Source organism: Equus caballus, chromosome 9 (genome assembly GCF_041296265.1).
Source record: "Equus caballus isolate H_3958 breed thoroughbred chromosome 9, TB-T2T, whole genome shotgun sequence".
Lineage (NCBI taxonomy): Eukaryota > Metazoa > Chordata > Mammalia > Perissodactyla > Equidae > Equus > Equus caballus.
In genome coordinates, this window is record NC_091692.1 from 60,492,237 (window position 1) to 60,515,710 (window position 23,474).

The window sequence follows — 23,474 nt, forward strand, 5'->3', positions numbered from 1 at the left end:
ATTTATTTTTTCCTCCCCAAAGTCCCAGTACGTAGTTATATATCCTAGTTCTAAGTCCTTCTATGTGGGGTGCCACCACAGCATGGCTTGATGAGCACTGTGTAGGTCTGCACCCAGGATCGGAACCAGCAAACCCCAGCCACCAAAGCAGAGTGCACAAACTTAACCACCATGCCACTGGGCTGGCCCCTGCAAACTTTTTCTTAAGAAGCTCAGGTAGGATGTATTTGAGGCTGTGCTCCATATAATGTCTGTGGGGACTACTCAGTTCTCCTGTTTCAGTGCAAAAACAGCTATAGACAATGTAAATAAATGAGCATGGCTGTATTCCAAAATACTTTATTTATTAAAAAAATTTTACAAAAATATCTCACAGTTTGTGGACTGAAGCCTGTGTTATACTATTAATTATGCCTTGGTATTATTTGGCTTTAACCCTTTAAAACTGTATGTCCAGGAGTTTTAAAATTAAATAAATTTGACAAACTTTAAAATAATTTTAAATCACATGTCACTTAAAGCTCCATTGTTATTTTTTAAAGTAAGGTAGAAATTAATAAGCATATAATTGTGATTGGTTTTAATAGCTATAGCAGTAATTCATTAACTTTCTTCATGTTCTATATTCTGTATGGTTGCTCCATATTAGTCTTTGATGTTACAGAAGACTCTAATCTAATTTGAACTCTGGGAATGGTAATAACTTCTTAACCCTTTTAATAGTTGCAGCCATGAATTTGGTTTAATACTGGATGCTGTTCGGAAACCAGACTCTTTGAGTTTTAAAGCCTCTGACTTTGTCAACTAATTGTCAACTCATGTAAACTTCGTAACCTTGAGAACTCTGCATAGGCTTAGTATAGCCTGCTCTTCGATATACATGTATCTTATAGTGTTTTGTGCCTGTGTTACAGAGGAAGGATGTGAAAAACTGGAACCGTGATCAGGTAGAATAAAGCATTGGCATGTTTCAGAGATCTGTTCCTCTTTACGGTGTTCTATATGGTGCAAGTAGAGTAAGATTCTCGATAATCATCAGGTGCTCTAGTAAGTATTTTTGGAAAATAGTAAGTGAGGTGAATTAAACATGCAGTTTTATTTTTTGCCTCAGCCATCAGTTTTCCCCCCACAAAGGCAAGCCACATTAGGGGAAAAAGTCATTTTAGTTTCAGTTTACTTGTGAAAAACATAAATAATGGGTGTTTTTTGTTTGCTTTTTTTTGGGTACATTCAGAAAAGCAGTTTTCTAAATTTTTTTTTTTTTTTTTTGGAATGCAGTGATCCTAGGATTCTTGTATTAAAACAACCTTAATTTTTGAAAAATTGAATGAAATAACTTGGTTGGAGAAGGATGACTGGTGGAATGGAGGGCAGTATTCTCAAGTTAGGAATGCTAGAAATCTATCCTATGATTTATGATATGAGATCTCAGATGAAATGAGAAGTAATGATGTTAAGTATCAGAAAATGCATGCTTGTCTGGTCTTGATTAAAAAAGCATTACTTTTAATTTCCAAGTTAAGATTTATTATTAGTAGTAAAAATTTTAGTATTTGAAGATTTCATACTTAAGTCAAAATGTATATTCTATCTCCTAGTTAGTCTGTTGAATATTATCATGGTTTTGAAAGAGTCCTTTCCCACCTCTACTAGTATGTGGTATTTAAAAACCACAGATACCGTCTAGTGTGAATGACTGAAGATTCTTCTTCCATTTCATTTTAAGGATCATTATAATAAAAAACATTTATTAAGCTTCCTGCTAGAATCTATAAAGAAAAATACATGCATATGATCCTTTACTCTGTGTGCTTAAAATTTAAGCCATATGTGGAAATTCATATAGTCAGCAAAATTAAAATGCTTAGTACATTATAAATTAAGTATTTAGAATTAAGCATGATTAGAGATTGTTAGTACTGGCTTTAAGTTAGTTAAACCAAACTAAATACTGGTTTATTCCAAATTATTGTACATCAGTTCTTATTTTATGCATCGTTAATTCAAAACGTAATTCTGTCATATTGTTTACAGTGTCTTTACAATGCTCAGAGCCTTAAGTTATTTGATATATGCAAATACATTTGAGATATATATGTGAGTTTGGGGCCTATTTGCAAAAGATATATAGAAATATTTGGAATTATGAGTATCATAATATTAGACAGAAAATATTTTACTGTGATATGAGTCAATTAGTAATAACTATTATAAGTAAGATTAATGTTGAGTTTTAATCTATGTTTTGATTATATTTTCCTATAAAACTAAGTTCAGTTTAAATTGAAGAATTTGTTTTAAAAATTATTTTTTAGTTATGGATCCTAGATTTGTTCATACTGATTTGGTGCAGGATCACTGGGATGAGGATTCTGAATAAAGAACAGTAACAAATAAAGATAAATAAAAGACTTTTATGAGATCTGGTAATTTTCTAAATGATTTTTCTTTGTGATGAATAAAGTATTTGCTTTAGTTTCTTATATGAATCAAAGTTTTCATTGAAATTCAAAATTCTGATCAGGAAAACTGCTTGAAATAGTTTCTTGATTTTAGAATATAAATAATAATATAGTAATGTTTTTAAATCATTAAGTGATATGTTTGTTCTACCTTGTATCCAGCATCACTCATATACTTGCACATCTTTTTCTATAGTATTATCATTTGTATATTCACCCACATACACTCAGACATATCACTATTTTATGTGTAAATATACATGTATATTGTATATAAGCATATTTTATGTTAAAATATACATACATACCTGTTATACCTGAAATTTCTGTGCAGTACACTTGTATCTGCACTTTACTTTTTTCACTTTAAATATGCTATTCTGCACTTATTTTTGTGTCATTACGTACATCTCTACTTCATCATTTAATAGCTGAATGGTGTTCCATTAAATAAATTATCATAATTTGACCATATATGCTGATGTTACTTACATATTTTTACTGTAAATAGTGCTACAAATGAGCATCTTTGTCCATATACCTTTAAAAGCATCTATGAGTGTTACTGTAGGATTACAAGAACTAAAATTGCTGGGTCATTGAGTTGTGTACTTAAAATTTTAATAGGTAATTCCAAAATGGCCTTCAAAAAGATTGTACCAATTTCCACTTCTTTCAGCAGAGCCTAAGAGTGCTTTATCCTTCATAGCCTTATCAGTAGTAGAATTTCATTCATTTAAGCTTTTGTTAATCTAGTAGAATTTCATTCGTTTAAGCTTTTGTTAATCTATCACTGAAAAATTATCTTATTGTTTTAGTTTGCACTTATTTGGCTCCTAGTGATGCTGAGCATTAGTGAAAGCTGGTTGTATTTATTCTGTGATTTGTCTAGTTATATTGTTTGCCCTTGAGTGTATATTTTTTTTCTTAGTAAGTTTTAGGAGATCATCCTATGCCATGAATATTATCTTTGTTATGTGTTTTTCTAATATTTTCTTCTAGTCTGACTTTTTGCTTTAATTGTGTTTGTTATCTTTTATCATTTAGAAGTTCTAATTAAGCTTTTCATTGTCAAAGCTGTGTATAATTATCTTTATGGTTTTAGGTTTTATGTCATGAATATAAAGTTAGAGGAGAAAACTTTGAAACAGCACAAAGTATTAATTAGTGACACTTATGGTTTGGAGTTACCATTAAATCTCATTTGTGTATTCTGGGCCAACTAACAAATAATACACATGGGTAAGGTAGAAAGAGACTAATTATTAACTTAATATCTGATAAAACTGATTAACTATTTGATCTGGGGAGAAGAAAGAACAACAGCAGGAAAAAATCAAGAAGCACACAGCCTTGTTGAAATCCAAATCTTCTGCCCTCTCTGTGCCTGAACTGGACTGGAAAAAAGTACTCAACCAGTATGAGTTGACTCCCTTTGAATTCGTGACCAAGGAGCACAGATGGGTCTTTAATGTTGTAAAACAATGTCACTATTTCGCACATTCTGCAGTTTCCTAAAGCACTCATAACGTCCTCTGTCATTCTTATTCTTAGTTGATGACATTCTTATTTACTGAGAAAACTAAACTGAGTCAGTAGCTAAAATGAATTCTGTAATACTCAGTATTGTAGTTGGCCAGAGAATGGAAAGATCAATGGTAGTAGGAAGTCTTAATGGTGGAGGCTAATTTGAATCAAAGGATGTGCAGAATTTGGATAGATGGAAAGAAGAAAGTATATAAATAGGTATTTAGTAAATATTTTGTGTCAGATCTGAATTGGGCTTGACAGTAAAATGGCAAGTTCAGAGGACAGGGAAGGAATTGATGAGCTAAAAAATAAGATGAATACATTGTTACACTATTTTACTTCAAGTTACCACCATCCTGTTCTTTCTTCTCTGTGGGCATGTATTTTACTTGTATATGCAATATGAACCCTATATTACATTGTAGTTATTTTTACTTTAAACAGTCAAGAGTGTTTTTAAAGAGATTTAAAAAATACACATATATATGCCTATATATATTTAAAACTGTGACTGTATGTATACAGTAAGGAAGAAAGAAAGAATATTTTTAGGAAGTCCTCTTTATTTACCGATGTATTTACTCTTTCTGGTGTCCTTCAATTCCTTTTCTAGAATTGAGTTTCTATTTGGTATAATTTTCTTTTGGCCTGAATTTAGCACTTGTCTAATAATTTCTAGTAGTACACGTCTTTGGAGACAAATTGTTTTTGTTGGTTTTATTTTGCCTTCATTTTTAAAGGATATTTTCAATGGATATAGAAATCTAGGTTGTTTTTTTATTTAGCACTTTAAAGATGTCATTCCATAGTATTTTGACCACCATTATTTCTGGTGAGAAGTTATCGTTATCATGGTTCCTTTATATGTATTGTGTCTCTTTTTGCTCTGGGTAATTTCAAAACTTTTTCTACCTTTGGTTTTCTACATTTTGATCGTGATGTGTCTACATCTAGTTTTCTTTTTATTTATTCTTCTTGGAATTTCCTGAGTTTTTTTAATCTGTCAGTTGATAACATTCATCAGTTTTGGAAAGAGTTCTTGAAAGACTTTTTCACCTCTGATAGTGTATTTTTAAAGTTCTTTTATTTCCATTTGGCTCTTGATAATAGTTTCTGTCTCTTTGCTACACTTTCTCTTCAGCTCATGCTTGTGGCCTAACTTTTTCACTATGTTCTTTAGCATGTTTATCAGAGTTGTTTTATCATCCCTGTTTGATAATTCCAATATTTGCATCACCTTTGGGACTAGTTCTATTGACTCTTGTCTCTTTTGATAATGAGTCAGTTCTTGTTTTACTGTATGTTTCATAATTTTTTTTATTGAATACGAGACATTGTGTGTAAAAAGTATAATAAAGCCTATGGTAAATAATGTTTATGTTCACAAAAGGGCATACCTCTTCTTTTGTCATGTTATTGGAATAGTTGAGTTGAATCTGGCCTTTGCTTTCTGTTGGGTGGTTGAGCTGGGTCTGCTTCTTGCTTGCTTATATTAAGTTACTGCAGCCTTCGAATTTTTTGGACAGCAGGGTCAGAATCTTTCCTTTAGTATGGTTCGTGATTTTCTCTCAGTTCACCTGACCTACCCTCAGACTTCAGCAGGCCTTGTTCACCTGTCCTTATGGAGGGATCTTTCTTAGTTTCTCTTCCCCTCTCCTAGTCACAGATTGCCCTGCTTGGTGCTCACAGAAAACTTAAGAGTGCCTCGTGAGATTGCTTTCAGTTCTCCTTCTTTACACTCAGACTTCATCAGGCTCCATGTGCCTCCAGCTCAGAGGGGTTTTACTCATCCAGTCCTGTCTCCTGTCATCTCGTGAGCGTTTGATGGAGGCTTGTTGAAAAGAGATGAAGGTGAGTGGACTCCTCTTGTGTCTAGGGTTCTCAAAGATTTTAAGCTGTCAGGCCAGCCCCCAAAATGTCTTTAAACATTTGTTAAAAGTTCACTTGTTTTCTTCTTATCAGCTTTCTTCTCCTCCTACTGCTGTGCCAAGAATGAAAGCCTCTATTCATTCCTTCTCTCCTGTGAGGGACTTTTCACTTTTAGTATTTTCATTCATTAGGTTTCTTTGTGAACACTGCTGTCTGATGAATTGAAAAGCTTCGATAGGTTATATGGCTTGTTCTTGTTGTTATGATGGAATAGAATTCTCTTGTGATTTTCTATATCCTAAGAGAAGGGGAAGTAATTGTTAATTAAGTAACATGAGCTCCCGTACACACATACCTAAAAATCAGAGTCATTTATACTAAATTTGACGATTACCTTTGTTAAAGTTGCCAATAGTTGTCAGCTCATCTCTGCTCTGTTATTTCTTAGCCTCTGATTACTGTGTCTTTCCTTTATTCTCCACCATTGTTTTTGAAATATTGATTCTTCCTTTTTTGTTTACTTAACTGTTTAGCCAAAATTCTTGAAATTATTCTTAAAAATAAAAATAGCAAATATTTTCTTAAGAACTATACGAATCTAAAAACTTCTTACTTTACTATAACTGCATAATAGAAAAATAGTGAGTTTTAGCTACTCACATGAAGATTAATATGTCTGTGTTTCTTATCTCATTCATTGGTTCAAGATAAAGTGCAGGGCACTTTTTCCTGTTTATGACTTGATATTTTACAAGACAATCTCATCGGTTGACAAGATTTCTATAGGTGATGAGAAGCATGTATGTTTAATTTTAATGCTCTGCAACTTTTTCTCTAACCCCAATTTCAGTTCTCATTCTTTAGCTTGGGATTTAACTGCAAATGACTGTAATGCCTTGGTTTAACTAATTGGTGAAGCCTGAGTGGAATGTGGATAAGTGACCCATTTTGGCAGTGAACAGAGAAGTAAAGTACAATTTTCTCATTAGTTGTCTCCCAGCTAAAATTGAACAGAATAATATTTTTGCGAAAATTTAGTTATTTGTGGGGGATCTGTTTTGAGTCAACTCAGTATCAGACTAATTACATGCTTATATGTCAGATCTTGTGTTATTTTTAAAGGCTGTGTCTCTTAAATTGAGTATAATATGAAAATATCCCTTTAAATTTAAAAGAACACTATCTCTAAATTGTAATTTAAAAGAACACTATCTCTAAATTATAATTTCAACTGAATTGATGTTAAATTAAGATTATTCTCTTTGATCACCTATTTAACATTCATAAAGTTTAAGCCTGGCTATAAGTCACTTAGTCATATTTGGAATAATGTAATTATATAAGTTAATAGGAATGTTTGTGAATACTTTTTAACTGTATTATAATAAAATAAGGCTTTTAAGATTAGGTTTTCTATGTGAACATATTTGTTACATTTGTTTTCCTTTTTCTTTCTCTAAAATTTCAGTTAAAAAGGTGTAATGATAACTTACTGAGAAGGTTTTTAAAAATTTAGTCAACACTTTTAGTTTTTGGCACATCTGAAAAATCTTTTATAATAACTTCCCCCAAATGGAGAATGTCTGTAATTTCTTAGTTTACTTTTGTCTTTTTCAGTTTGCATGCTTCTAAATTCATATAGTGCTTTGTTTATATAGATGTTATGTGTATTTTTCATTGTGACTGAAAAAAAATTGGGGCTTGGACTTGAGATATTTAATAATAGAGCAAAACTTGTTCTGATTTATTTTAAAAAAATCCATTTAATTTCTTTTTATTATTTTTTAAATATAAAACTTGGTACATACAAAAGAATATGTGTAATATCTATGTACGTTTTGAAGTAAAATCATATAATGAATACCATTGACTATTTGCTAAGGAGTTGAGTGTCAGTTTATTTCCTTTTTTATTCCATAGGTGATCTTTCTTTTCATTTGGAGTGCTTTTCTCATCTTCTCTTTCTTTTAAGTGTTTTGTAGCTTTTGGGTTTTTTTTGCTTAATATAGGTTTATTTTTAATTATGAAGTTTGGATTTGTTGGGAGTCTTGGGTTTGATGCTTGCTCTCTTTCAACAATTCTGTAAAATTCTCAGCTGTTATCTTTTTCACAGTATTACCTCGTCTGCATTCCTTAGTATCTCCCTCTAGAATCTAATTAGACATATGTTTGGTGTTCATACTCAGTTCTGATATCTCTTAGTCTCATTTTAATAGTGTACTTTCATTTTTCTATCTCAGATGTATTCTAAGTTATCTAATTCTGCTTATTCCATTTCACTAATTTTCTCTTCTACTATATCTAATCTGCTGTTTTTAACCTGTTTGATGAGTTTTTTACTTGAACAATTAAATGTCATTTCTATAATTTCCATTTTTCTTTAAAATATGTTCTTTGCTGATTCTTTCTCCTTGTGTGCTCGTTTTCATGCTTTTATACTTTTGTGTTTTAAAGATTTTATACATGTTTGTTTTGTGTTCTGTGTTCAAATATTTCCAGTGTTTGAAGGTCGAAATTTATTGTTTGTTGATTTTTTGGACTCTCACTTAATGTAGCTTGCCTTCTGCACTGCTTGCTGATTTTTTGTTATGGGAACCATTCACAGATCTTCATTTGTGGCTGTCACATGACAATTAATTGGAGACTTTTTCAAAGAGAAAATTTTCTGCTTTTTGCTAGCAGCTAGAGGGATATTCCTCAGCAAGAAAATCTAAGACTCATCTGCCTCTCTTTTCTGTTGTCCTTAGTTTGAGAATCCTAATTATATTCTTCCTCAAAGCAACTGCACCTGTTTTATAATGTTCCATCTTCAAGAGATGGCTAGTTTCACATCTTTTCAGTAATTATTTTGGTATTTACTTCCGTATTTTTAAATAACATAGCTTTTCTTACTCCTTCTTGATTGTTCATCTTGGAGCATTGTTTATTGATGTCTTACTGTGGAAAATGACAATTGGCCAAACCTTACCTTTTCCAGCTCCCATCACACATTCTTTATATACGTATAGTCCCAATATTTTTATATCATAACTTTGATTAACTCATTTATTTTTTCAGAATTGACATAGTCTGTCTATATATGTTGTTCATGGCACAGTCATGTTGTATTTTATGATCAGTTATCCTTTCCTTTATAACGTTAGTTTTCCTGTATTTCATAATTGTGTTTGTTGTTACTAGGTTTTCCCTATACCTGTCCCTAATTAATTGTTGTTGTCTTGGGGATTCCCATCATTTTCCTCCTGTGTTGGATCCTTTGTCTTCAGGATCCCAGTGTCTTCTTTCTTTTTGTAATTCCTTCTTTTGGTGGAAGGCATTATTTATTGTTAATCATATATTATTTGTGGTGTCTTTAATATTTATGTGATGTTAATTATAAAACAAATTCTATTACAGTGGGCTCATGTGGCAGGAAACAGTCCATAGTAGTTTAAATCTAATTGGAATTTCATTTCTGCATCGATTTTAGAAAAGCCTTTTAACCTTTAAGATTGAATTATATATTCTTGAATTTAAATAAATTTTTAAAACTCTCCATTTAAATGTGTGCAACTTATTTCTTTAAAATAAAAAGGTTTTAATAAATACTTTTTCATGTTTGGAGACAAATTCTATTTCTTACCTAATAACATTTTTGGAGAGAATGAGGTCTTATAAAACAAGAACACCTTTCAAGTTAACTCTTGCTGCATACTGTAATACTGTATTTTTGTTGGTTTGTGGAGAGCTGCTAGAATTGTTTAAAAACTGGATATTATTTTGGGAAGGTTCAATTTTATTTCCCTTAATATAACATAGCATTTTTAAGCCTTTATTCTGTACACTAGTGGTATTTGAGAAATAGAAGAATTTAAATTCTTATGAGGAATTTGTGTTCTATTATAGGAAAATATATATATTTAAAATATATGCTAAATTCTATTTTCCAGTCGACTTCAATTATGACTCCTCTTTTGCAATCATCTTGTATTCCCCATCATCCCTGCTGTTATGTATTTGAGCAAATCATTGCTCACCAGCACATGCATTGGTACATGAAGGAGGGATTGCTTATGTTATCTTAGCATTCTGCATAGGAACCTGTACTGATCTGGGTCCCTGAGAGAAGGAGCACTGTAAGGTGGAATAGGAGTATACATGGTTTCACTTGTTTGAAAATTCTGTGCAAAGATTTGAGAAAAGGGGAAGTTTCTTTTTCTCTTTCTTCTCTTCCATCCTTCTACCTCCATCTCTGTGTAGTTCACTTTTCATAGGATCTGGTATTAATGCTAATTTTACTAATTGTTTAAATAATCTGCAATATTATAGAACAAATGGGCTTTTTTCAGCTAACCTGAGAACGTATCTACCATTTATTCTGAATTTTTTTTTCATCTCCTACCATGCAACAGATACTTTTCTAGATCCTGGAGATATAATTGAGAGAAAAACTGGCAAATACCCCTCCCTTCATATTCCATACATCCTGGTGGTGCCAATAATATTTTTATCAAAAATATATGTAGAAATCCAAAAACTTACTTATGGATATACGTAACCTGCGTATAAATTAAGAATGGGATAGTCTGCCTTAGTTAAGTTCTATGATAGCTGCTTTTTATTAGAGAGGGACAAAAACATTTTAGTAGGATGGAATTGCAACTTGTTACACTTCAGCTTTGTGTTTTATGTCAGAATGTTAGCCTGCATTTCCTCTAGGCAGCTCTCTCCCTTTGCTTTCTAACATTTAAAGCTGTAATTTACAATGATTCGTTGAGTGGTTATAACAATGTTTCCTTTCACATCATGAATTAGTTTTGTAATAGAAACAAAAGGAAGATAATACTCCGTTCTTATGGCAAGTATAGAAATTGCTATTTGCTTAAAAAATTAAACTTATTACAGCCAGATAGAGAAAAACAATCTCTGTATGACTCTACTCCTATGTGGAAGTTGAACATCTAGACAAAGAGAACAAATTGGTGGCTACCAGAGGAAAGGGAGGGTTGAGGTGGGCACAAAGGGTGAAGTGGTGCACCTACAACACGACTGACAAACAATAATGTACAACTGAAATTTCACAAGGTTGTAAACTATCATAATCTCAATAAAAAGTTAAAAAAATTAAGCTTAGTCCTATTTTTAAAAGATGAATGCACTTTTGATGAGATACAATTCACATTCAAAAAAATTTATTACTTTAAAGTGCATAATTGAGTGGTTTTTAATGTGTTTGCCAGGGTGTACAACGGTCACCATTTTCTAATTCCAGAAAATTTTCATCACTCCCAAAAGAACTGCACATCTATTAGCAGTTATTTTCCATTCTTCCCTCCCGCCAGTCCCTGGCATCCACCAGTCTATCTTTTCTCCTCTATGGTTTTGCCTGTTGTGGCCATTTCATGTAAGTGGAATCATACAATATGTGGTTTTCTGTCACTAGCTTCTTTCACTTAGCTTATTTTCAAGGTTTATCCATGTTGTAGCGTGTATCCATACTTCATTCCTTTTTACAGATAAGTTTGCATTCTATGACTACATGTTGTTTACCCATGGACAGTTCATATTGTTCATGGACATTCATGTTCTTCCCACTTTTTTTATGAATAATGCTCTGAAAATTTATGTGCAAGATTTTGTGTGGACATATGATTTCAGTTCTTTTGGTATATACTTAGGAATAGAATTGTTGGGTTATATTGTATGTTTTGCTTTTTGAGGAAATGCCAATCCATTTTCCAAAGTATTTGCACGATTTTATATTCCCACCAGCAATGTATGAGGCTTTGAGTTCCTCCAAATCCTTGTCAACACTTGTTGTTGTCTTTTTTATTATAGCTATCCTAATTGGTTTGAAGTGACATCAAGCTTATTATTTTTAATGACGAATTATAAGAATTTAAAATCTTGTTTTTTAGGTGCCGTACTTCTTTGTAGTGTACAAGGACTAGCAGTTAATATTGATCCAGTCTTATACACTTGGCTCATTTATCAGCCTCAGAAACGAACCAATAGACATATGCAGCAGGTGAGAAATTTTTATAATTTATTCTCTAAATGAAAAAATCCTTTTCTCATTTATTAGAGTTATATATTTCTTCTATTGATTTTATTTTTAGATGTGCTAAAATTTTTTGGTCCCCCACTCTGCCCTTTCAAGCAGTTCTATTCCTTAATTTCTGTACAAGAAATTGTAGCTCAAAGTAGAGTTTCATTGACTATTAAAGGGCTTTCTGTACAATTGCTTGTAAAGGAGATCCAAAAGACGGCCTAGTTTAAATAGTCCTGGTTCACTGGCCTGTTTTCCCTCATAGTACCAACATGTTTGTTCTCAGAGTATTTGATACGTAAGAATTACTTAGTAAATGTTAGCTTTCATTTTTATTATCTCTATATTTCCTCTTCATCTTTAAGTTTATTCAACGGATGTGCTTTGTGTGCCTAACTCTGGGATTGGGACTGTTGGTGCAAGAGAGTTGGGGTATTTGTTAGTTTAAAAGAATATAAATTACAAAATAAAAAGTAACTAACTGTACTTTCTAGAATACTTAAATATAATTCTCTACGTCATGTCACTTAAATGTAATTCTGATAGATGGGTTTATTATTCCCATCTTAAAGATGAAGAAACTGATGCTTATTGAGATTTACTTACCTGTTGTCATATATGTAGTAAACGGCAGAACTAAGAATTTTTAAGGCCAAATTTATGCTATATTGAATTGCATTTTCCCATTGTCTTAATTGTGGTTTTGTAATATTCTACTTGGAATAGCATTATATCTTTTTTGCTAAGTAAATTTAAGCTAGTTGATAGGAGAAAAATACACAATTATATAATTACATAAGAATATAAAAAATTGTCCAAAAACTACAACCCATGTCTCAAGGAGCATGTTTTAAAGGTTTTTTCTTCACTTTCTCCTAATTTAATTTGAAACTCCTGCCATCCCTCCCCCACTCCTTCCTTCCTTTTTATCAAGTAGATACAGAATATGAGGCAATATGCTAGATACTGGGGCTACAGAAATAAAACTCATGGTTGAGAATATCCTTCCCTCTAGAGGTATTTAGCGTATTTGAGAATATGAAGGAATATAGTAATGCCGTTCTTAGTAATTGCTACATTAGATGTATGTATAGGATTATATGGAAACAAAAAGGAGGAGGAGTTCTCACAAGCAGATAAGAGTGTTAAAAAGAGGAATTGACAGTTGAGCTGAGCATCATAGGAGTAAGCCAGACAGGGAAGGTTGTTCTAGACTGAAGTGTGTGAGCAGAGGCAAAGAATATGCAAACACTTGACAAGAAAGGGACCTTCAGTTTTTCCAGACTAGAGGCAAGAGTCCTTTAGAAACTGATAGAAATTAGAAACCAATTTATAAAAGATTTTATTTATGGTGCTAAGTGTTTGATACTTTATCCTGAAGGGTAAAGAGGAAGTACAGGAAACTGATATAAATAGATTTGGATTTTAGAAAGTTTACTCTAGCAGAATGTAGAGTGTGAGTGATGGGGAAGTAAGACTAGTGGCAGGGACCATTTGAAAAACATTTTAGTTGTAAATTTCTTTTTCCTTATTGAGATATAATTGACATATAATGTTATATTAGTTTCAGGTCTGCAACATAATGATTTGATATTTGTATATATTGCAAAATGATCACCACAATGTCTAGATCAAATTCATCACCACACATAGTTACACATTTCTTTCCTTCTGTTGAGAACTTTTAAGATTTACTCTTAGCAATTTTCAAACATACAATATAGCATTATTACCTATAGTCATCATGCTGTACATTACATCCCATAACTTATTTATTTTATAACTAGAAGTTTTTACTTTTGACCCTCTTCACCCATTTCTCCCACCCTCTGCCTCTGGCAACCACCCATCTGTTCTCTGTGTCTCTGTGTTTGGCTTTTTTGTTTTGTTTAGATTCCACATATAAGTGAGATCATATGGTATTTATCTTTGTCTGACTTATTTCACTTATCATAGTGACTTCAGCGTCCATCCATGTTGTTGCCAGTGGCAAGATTTTCTTCTTTTTTTTTTTATGGCTGAATCATATTCCATTGTATTGTAAGGTCTTCACTGGTTATTTTATAAGTGATGCATTTATCTCCAGTACACCATAGATATCCCTGAAGGTTAAATAGTATTCTAGCACCTTAAGTAAATTAAACATTCTTTTGACTGATAGCAAGCACTTTCAAAGATTATTTTTAATTTTTTTATTATATTGTTTTATAATTACTTTAAAATTAAATATATGTTTATAACTTCCAAAGTAGTAGCTTTATTTAAAAGACAAACTAACAAATACCCATAATCCTGCTCATCCAGAGTTACAATAATATTGGGGTAAAGATCTTCATAGCTACATCTTTGTACTTTTCCTTTAATTATTCACTTAGAATTATTTTTAAAAGTGTAATTAGTAGTTCAACGCGTGTAGTTTAGCATATTTTAAGGCCTTTGTTATATTGCCAGTTTGCTTCTAGAATTGGTGTACAGTTTACATTTTCATCAGCACTGTATAGTATTACTATTTTACTATAGTTCAGCATATCTCAAAAATATACTTTTTAAAAGTCTGTAATCTACCACTTTAGTCTTACATTTTCTTTAACATGGAAATTGGAAGAATAGTATAGTTGAACCTTGTGACCTTGTCACCTAGCTTCAATACTTATCAATTCATGACTAATCATCTTCACTTTTAAAATCTGTCGTGTGAAAAAATGCCAATATTCAGTAGTGATGAAAATGTAGAAAATGGATGAACTCATATACTACTGTTGTAAGTGAAAATTGAGAAATTTCGCAATACCTAATAAAATTGAAAATGAGCATAATACCCTATGACCGCCAAATCCCACTTTTTGATGTAGCTGTTCCCTTAGAGTGACACTCATGAGCATAACGAGTCATGTACAAGCCTGTCATTGTGATAGTATAAAATTAGAGACAACCTACATTACTGTCTCTATTGAAGTGGGTAAAGCATGGCATAGTCACATGATGTAATACTTTATTGTTAAAAAGTATACAATAGGTCTTAATATGGATATCTCAAAATTATATTTCATACAAAAACCAATTTCCCAAGGATATGTGCAATATGAGTGTCTATGTGTATTTTTCCAAAACCACCCTTAAAATAAATAAACGTAGGGGCCGGCCCACTGGTGCAGCGGTTAAGTGCGCACGTTCTGCTTCAGTGGCCCAGCGTTTGCCAGTTCAGATCCCGGGTATGGACATGGCACCGTTTGGCAAGCCATGTTGTGGTAGGCATCCCATGTATAAAGTAGAGGAAGATGGGCACGGATGTTAGCTCAGGGCCAGCCTTCCTCAGCAAAAAGAAAAGGATTGGCAGCAGATGTTAGTTCAGGGCTAATCTTCCTCAAAAAAAAAAAAAATAAATGCATATATGCAATATGTGTAACTAAATATAGGTGTTGAAAATCAATTTGAAGGATTGTATCAGTAATGTAATAGTGGTTGACTGGGAGGAACGTGCAGTTGGTTGGCAGTCAGAGGGAATTTTATCTTTATCTGCAATACTTTATCTCCTTTTTTTAAAAAAGCAAATATGATAAAATGTTGATAGCCAGTAAGTATTAGTCCTAATGAAAATATGGATGTTGTTTTATTCTTTATAATTTTCTGTATTTTTACATTTATTAAATTAATAATAAATTAAAGGATTGAAAATTTTATAGGAAGAGGGACCAAAGGCTTTAGGTACTTGAGAATCATGGGACAGGACACATTTGGGCTAGAGATTAACTGAAATTTGAGAGAATATCCAGCACCAAAAGGTGGAAGAATGTAAACAGAGCAATGGGAGGTTGCTAAATATGAATACTGCTTATTTTGATGTTTTTGGCTGGAGTAAACATATTTCCAGAAAAGTGGAGGGAATCACTCATCTTCCTCTTCGTGCAGTATCTCTTCATGCCTGACACGTAGCACCTATATTAGCAATCATTCAGCAAATATTTATCAAGGATCTGTTGGACACCATTGTAAGTATTTGGAATACAACTCTGTAGAAGACGTTTGAGGTCCTTGATCTCTTGTTAGAAAGGGTTTCTGTTTGTTTTTGTTGTGTTTTTTTACCTATGTGAAAATGCACCCAGAGTTTGAGCCATCAAAAGGGAGATTTTGTTTGTTTGTTTGTTGTTGGGTATTGTCAATATCATTGCTTTCATTAATCTCATCTTTCCACCGTTGTGCTTGAATTCAGTATCACACTATGCAGCACATAATTTTTCTGTAATTTAGTTTTGATCCTGAACTTGGTTCTAATTTCGTAGAGTGCGTGGTCATGTTCTAGGTTTATAAATGATGGCCAAGAAATTTAAGGGATTATGGAATCACTAAATGATACAGCATAAAGGGGATTTCTAGTAGACATCTCAACTCCCTTATTTTATAGATGAGGAAGTTAAATGAATCAAAACTTAGATTATGCTCTGCATTTCTCATGTAGGACTTAAATACTATTTCCTGTTTCAAATTGTATAAATATTATCAGTTTGACTATTTAATATAAAAGCAGATATTCTGCATTGTGAAGGTTTGTACAATACATTTAATCTTGTTATTTTCTTTTTTTTTCTTCAATTTTTTTTATTGAGTTATTGATAGGTTACAATCTTGTGAAATTTCAGTTGTACATTAATGTTTGTCAGTCATGTTGTAGGTGCACCACTTCAGCCTTTGTGCCCACCCCCCACCCCACCTTTCCCCTGGTATCCACTAAACTATTCTTGGTCCATAATTTTAAATTCCTCATATGAGTGGAGTCATACACAGATCATCTTTCTCTTGCTGGCTTATTTCACTTAACATAATTCCCTCAAGGTCCATCCATGTTATTGCAAATGGAATGATTTTGTTCTGTTTTGCAGCTGAGTAGTATTCCATTGTATATATGTACCACATCTTCTTTATCCATTCGTCTGTTGCTGGACACTTAGGTTGCTTCCACGTCTTGGTTATTGTAAATAATGCTGCAATGAACATTGGGGTGCACAGGACATTTGGGATTGCTGACTTCAAGCTCTTTGGATAAATACTCAGTAGTGGGATGGCTGGATCGTATGGTAGTTCTATTTTTAGTTTTTTGAGGAATCTCCATACTGTTTTCCATAGTGGCTGCACCAGTTTGCATGCCCACCAGCAATGTATGAGGGTTCCTTTTTCTCCACAACCTCTCCAACATTTGTTACTATTAGTTTTAGATATTTTTGTCATTCTAACGAGTGTAAGGTGATATCTTAGTGTAGTTTTGATTTGCATTTCCCTGATGATCAGCGATGATGAGCATCTTTTCATGTGCCTATTGGCCATCTGGATATCTTCTTTGGAGAAATGTCTGTTCATGTCTCCAGCCCATTTTTTGATTGGGTTGTTTGATGTTTTGTGGTTGAGTTGTGAGAGTTCTTTATATATTATGGATATTAAGCCTTTGTCAGATATATGACTTGCAAATATTTTTTCCCAGTTAGTGGGTTGTTTTTTTGTTTCAATCCTGTTTTCATTTGCCTTGAAGAAGCTCTTTAATCTGATGAAGTCCCATTTGTTTATTCTTTCTATTGTTTCCCTTCTCTGAGAAGGCATGGTGTCCGAAAAGATCCTTTTAAGACTGATGTCAAAGAGTGTACTGCCTTCGTTTTCTTCCAGAAGCCTTATGGTTTCAGGTCTCACCTTTAGGTCTTTGATCCATTTTGAGTTTATTTTGGTGAATGGTGAAAAAGAATGGTCAATTTTCATTCTTTTACATGTGGCTTTCCAGTTTTCCCAGCACCATTTGTTGAAAAGACTTTCTTTTCTCCATTGTATGCCCTCAGCTCCTTTGTCAAAGATAAGCTGTCCATAGATGTGTGGTTTTATTTCTGGGCTTTCAATTCTGTTCCATTGATCTGTGCACCTGTTTTTGTACCAGTACCATGCTGTTTTGATGACTGTAGCTTTGTAGTATGTTTTGAAGTCAGGGATTGTGATGCCTCCCGTTTTGTTCTTTTTTCTAAGGATTGCTTTAGCAATTCGGGGTCTTTTGTTGCCCCATATGAATTTTAGGATTCTTTGTTCTAATTCTGTAAAGAATGTCAGTGGGATTCTGATTGGGATGGCGTTGAATCTGTAGATTGCTTTAGGTAGAACGGACACTTTAACTATGTTTATTCTTCCAATCCATATACATGGAATGTCTTTCCATCTCCTTATGTCGTCGTCCAATTCTCTCAGAAAGGCCTTGTAATTTTCATTATATAGGTCCTTCACTTCCCTAGTTAAATTTACCCCAAGGTATTTTATTCTTTTTTTGCGATTGTGAATTGTATTGTATTCTTGAGTTCTTTTTCTGTTGGTTCATTACTGGAGTATAGAAATGCTACTGATTTATGCAAATTGATTTTGTACCCTGCAACTTTGCTGTAGCTGTTGATTACTTCTAACAGTTTTCCAGTGGATTCTTTGGGGTTTTCTATATGTAAGATCATGTCGTCTGCAAACAGCGAGAGTTTCACTTCTTCCCTCCCTATTTGGATTCCTTTCATTCCTTTTTCTTGCCTGATTGCTCTGGCCAGGACCTCCAGTACTGTGTTAAATAAGAGTGGTGATAGAGGGCATCCTTGTCTCGTTCCTGATTTCAGGGGGATGGCATTCAGTTTTTGCCCATTGAGTATGATGTTGGCTATGGGTTTGTCGTATATGGCCTTTATTATGTTGAGGTAGTTTCCCTCTATGCCCATTTTGTTCATAGTTTTTATCATAAATGGCTGTTGGATCTTGTCAAATGCCTTCTCTGCATCTATTGAGATGATCATGTGGTTTTTATTCCTCAGTTTGTTGATGTGGTGTATCATGTTGATTGATTTGCGGATGTTGAACCATCCCTGTGTCCCTGGTATGAATCCCAGCTGATCATGATGTCTGATTCTTTTGATGAATTGCTGAATTCTGGTTGCCAAAATTTTGTTTAGAATTTTTGCATCTATGTTCATCAGTGATACTGGCCTGTAGTTCTCTTTTTTCGTGTTGTCCTTGTCCGGTTTTGGTATCAGCGTGATGTTGGCCTCATAGAATGTGTTAGGAAGTGTTCCATCTTCCCTAATTTTTTGGAATAGCTTGAAAAGGATAGGTATTAAATCCTCTCTGAAAGTTTGGTAGAATTCCTCAGGAAAGCCATCTGGTCCTGGGGTTTTATGCTTTGGGATGTTTTTGATTGCTGTTTCAATCTCTTTCCTTGTGATTGGTCTCTTCAAATTGTCTGCCTCTTCTTGAGTGAGCTTTGGGAGATTGTAGGAGTTCAAGAATTTATCCATTTCCTCCAGGTTATCATTCTGTTGGCATATAGTTTTTCGTAGTATTCTCTTATAATCCGTTGTATTTCTGCAGAGTCTGTTGTTATTTCTCCCCCCTCATTTCTGATTTTGTTTATTTGAGCTTTCTCCCTTTTTTTCTTTGTAAGTCTGGCTAGGGGTTTGTCAATTTTATTTATCTTCTCAAAAAACCAGCTCTTTGTCTCATTGATCGTTTATACTATCTTTTTTGTTTCAATAGTTTTTATTTCTGCTCTGATTTTTATTAATTCTCTCCTTCTGCTGACTTTGGGCTTCATGTGTTCTTTTTTCTCTAGTTCACTTAGGTGTGTTTTAAGGTTGCTTATTTGGGATTTTTCTTGTTTATTAAGATGTGCCTGTATTGCGATGAATTTTCCTCTTAATACAGCTTTTGCTGTATCCCATATGAGTTGGTATGGCATGCCATCATTTTCATTTGTTTCCAGGTATTTTTTTATTTCTTCTTTAATTTCTTCAATGATCCGTAGCTTGTTCAGTAGTGTGTTGTTTAGTCTCCAGATCTTTGTGCCTTTCTCACCTTTTTTCTTGTAATTAATTTCTAGCCTTATAGCACTATGATCTGAGAAGATGCTTGTTATTATTTCAATTTTTTTAAATTTGTAGAGGCTCGACTTGTTTCCCAACATATGGTCTATCCTAGAGAATGTTCCATGTGCACTTGAGAAGAATGTGTATTCAGCACTTTCATTGTGGAGTGACCTATTTATGTCTATTAAGTCCAATTGTTTTAGTTTTTCATTTAACTCCACTATTTCTTTGTTGATTTTCTGTCTGGATGATCTGTCCATTGATGTGAGTGGGGTGTTGAGGTCCCCTACTATTATTGTGTTGTTTTTAACATCTTCCTTTAGGTCTGTTAATAATTGCTTTATGAATCTTGGTGCTCTTGTGTTGGGTGCATAGATGTTTATAAGCGTTATTTCTTCTTGATGAAGTGTCCCTTTGATCATTATATATTGTCCCTCTGTGTCTCTCTTTACCTGTCTTATTTTGAAATCCACTTGGTCTGATATGAGAATTGCAACACCTGCCTTTTTTTCCTTGCTGTTTGCTTGAAGTATTGTCCTCCACACCTTCACCCTGAGCCTGTGGTTTGTCCTTGGGGCTGAGGTGTGTTTCCTGGAGGCAACAAATTGTTGGATCTTGTTCTTTAATCCATTTTGCCACTGTGTGTCTTTTTATTGGAGAGTTCAATCCGTTCACATTGATAGTGATTATCGATGTATGTGGACTTAATGCTGTCAATCTGTCGCTCATTATCTTGTTTTCCTGTGTTTCTTTTCCTGTGTGCTTTAGACTACCCATTTAATACTGCAATTTCTTATGCTGGGTTTCTTAGATTTTTCCCTATCTATGATTTGTGACTCTGTTCTGTACTTTATTTTAGTGTCTACCTTGAAGTTTGTATTTAGAATCTTGTGTAAAATATAGTCTATTCTCTGGTGGTCTCTTACCTACTTGAACAATACTGATTTAGACCCTTTGCTCTTCCCCTCCTAAATAATTATTTTCATTTTTTATTCCAACTCAGCTTATTAATTTGTAGTTAGAGTGCTAAGATCGTCCTTGTTTTGGTAGTTTCCTTACTTTTACCCTAATGCTATAATTGAATATTTGCTATCCTGTTCTGGTTCTATCCATCGGTCTCCCTAGTCTGTGGATTGTGTCCCCTTTCTCCCTTCTTTCTTTTTTCAAGTATGAGACCCTTCTTGAGGATTTCTTGTAATGGAGGGCTTTTAGTTACAAATTCCCTTAACTTTTGTTTGTCTGGAAAAGATTTAATTTCTCCCTCATATCTGAAGGAAATTCTTGCTGGATAGAGTATTCTTGGCTGAAGGTTTTTATCCTTCAAAGCTTTGAATATATAACTCCATTCTCTCCTAGCTTGTCAGGTTTCTGTAGAGAAATCCACTGACAGTCTGATCGGGGCCCCTTTATAGGTTATTCACTTTTTTTTCCTTACTTCCCTGAGTATTCTCTCCTTATCATTCCTATTTGCCAACTTTACTACGATGTCCCTTGCGGTAGGTCTTTTTACATTGACAAATCTAGGAGATCTAAAACCCTCCTCTACACACATTTCTCCATTGATCCCTAGATTTGGGAAGTTCTCTTCAATAATTTTGTTAAGTACACTTTGTGCTCCATTTTCCTTTTCCATATTCTCGGGAATTCCTATGATCCTTATGTTCTTACTCCTCATTGAATCCATTATCTCTGTGAGATTTTCCTCATTTTTTTTAATTGTTAGTTCTCTTTCTTCCTCTGTCTGGTGCCATTCAGACTGTCTGTCCTCGATTATGCTAATTTTCTCCTCTATGTTGTCTATACGGGCATTCAGGGAATCTGTATTCTATCTGGTCCATTGTGTTTTTCATCTCAAGTAATTCTGTTTGATTCTTCTTTATGATTTCAATCTCTTTTGTGAAGTAACTCCAGAACTTGGCTTGCTTCTCTATCTTTCTCTCTACCTCATTGAGTTTTCTGATTATAGCTGCTCTGAATTCATTATCACTTAGTTTACCTAATTCCAAGTCCTCAGGTCTCAATTCTGTATTTTTATTGGTTTCCTTCTGGTCTGGGGCTTTTATAAATTGCTGGATGGTAGAGGAGCGGTTTTTTCTCATGGTGGTAGAATTCCGTTGCAGTTACAGCCTGTCGCCACTAGATGGGGGTCGAGAGCAGCGTGTTAGCTCTCCACCTTGGGGCAAGATGGCTGTGCCCACTGGCTTTGCTGGGGGGGAGGGGCTGTTACTCACTCTCACAGGTCTGGGTTCAGATCAGTTCTGTTCTCTGGTCTCCCAAGGCCCTTGATTTATAGGGTCCCTGGGACGGAAGCTTTCCCCCATCAGCGGGTCTCCACTGAATCAGCGGCAGGAGTCCTGGATGATCCCCCGGTCACACGGCCCCTCCCCCGCTCCTTCCCGACCCACGCCGCAGCTATCGCAGACTCTAGGGGAGGGAGTGATGTTCTCTCCTACCGTTCCAGCGCCTCCGAGGGTGTAAGCAAGGTTATGATCTCCGCCTTCTTGGTATTGTATGTCTCTAACGAGCTGGCATTATGTTTATTCTCTGAAATTCAGTTCTTCCAATCTTTTGTTGTATTTTGGAGGGGAGAGAATCCCGGGTCAGCTCACCCTGCCATTTTGCTCCGCCCACTCCCAATCTTGTTATTTTCTTATCAACTTTCTTGTCATTTTACTCAGGCTAAGTAGCAACTTGTAAAATAATATGCCTTTTCCCCTCTAGCTCATAACTTGATTGATTATATTACTTAATTATGTAATGTACACATATTCTAATTGAAATTGTTTCATAATCTAAATAATATTAAATATGTATTATAAGTTGGGTGAGGCTTAAAGTTAGGTCTCTAAAACTGTGGTTGTTGTGCTGCTGAGGGTAACATTACACCAGGCTGCTGCCTGACCAGCCCCCTCCAGATTCATCATCTGATGCAGCTGTATAATAGTTATCATCTATTGTTACCCCAGCTGTAATTTCCTTCTCAATTTGTGGCTAAAACCCAACATTTGATGACTGTTTTCTACTCAGTTCAACATTGATCTTTGATCGTGTAGCAAACTTAAAAATACCTGTTTATTTTTTTTGCCAAAAATCTGACAAGATTGTATTGGGTGTTATCAGCAGTAACATCACACTTTATTTCCGTGAATAAAGATGAAAGAGCTGCTTTATTGTCCAGTTCAGCACTCATGCATTCAATATAGGATCATGTTTTCCAGCTTTCTATAACTATAGATATTTTCCTGTGCTTTCCAAATATGCTGTGGATATCACTATGTCAGATAAAATATAGAGATTTTTAGTAATTCTTAACAAAAATTGGACTGTCCATATTAACATGTACATAATCAGTTGCTAGAAGTATGTTGCTAAAAATGTCATTTTAACAGTACCACAGTCTAACCAACTAAGCTAACCAGCCTCCTAAAAATATCATTTTATAAGCATAACTTTTTATTTTCTAGTAATCATAATTTTCAAAGTCAATTTTAGTTTTGATTTGTCCGTAACATATTATCTTTATACTTCTTAGTAAAATTTATGTTAAATTTTAATTATTTCCAAGCTCTCTTGGTTTTCATATACAATTGTAATTTAAAATTGAATTAAGCTTCCCTATGTGAGTGTGTGTGTGAGAGAGACAGAGATGGAGAAGGCTAGAGAGCCTTCATTCATTCTTTCATTGCTTTAAAATAATAAAGCCTCAACTCCAACTTCTGAAGG

General features: G+C 33.9%; 1 protein-coding gene across 20 annotated transcripts in view; it reads left to right on the forward strand.

Annotated features, from left to right (window-relative positions):
* The window catches only part of VPS13B (vacuolar protein sorting 13 homolog B), a 777,539-nt gene that overhangs the window by 306,474 nt on the left and 447,591 nt on the right, over window positions 1-23,474 (forward strand). For all 20 annotated transcript variants that reach the window (XR_011421645.1, XR_011421647.1, XR_011421646.1 and 17 more), the window contains one exon: window positions 11,759-11,868. Coding sequence is in view for 16 of the 20 variants with exons in the window: in XM_005613228.4 (XP_005613285.2) it covers window positions 11,759-11,868 (110 nt within the window). In the remaining 4 variants the exon portion in view is untranslated. The remainder of the gene's footprint in view (window positions 1-11,758; window positions 11,869-23,474) is intronic.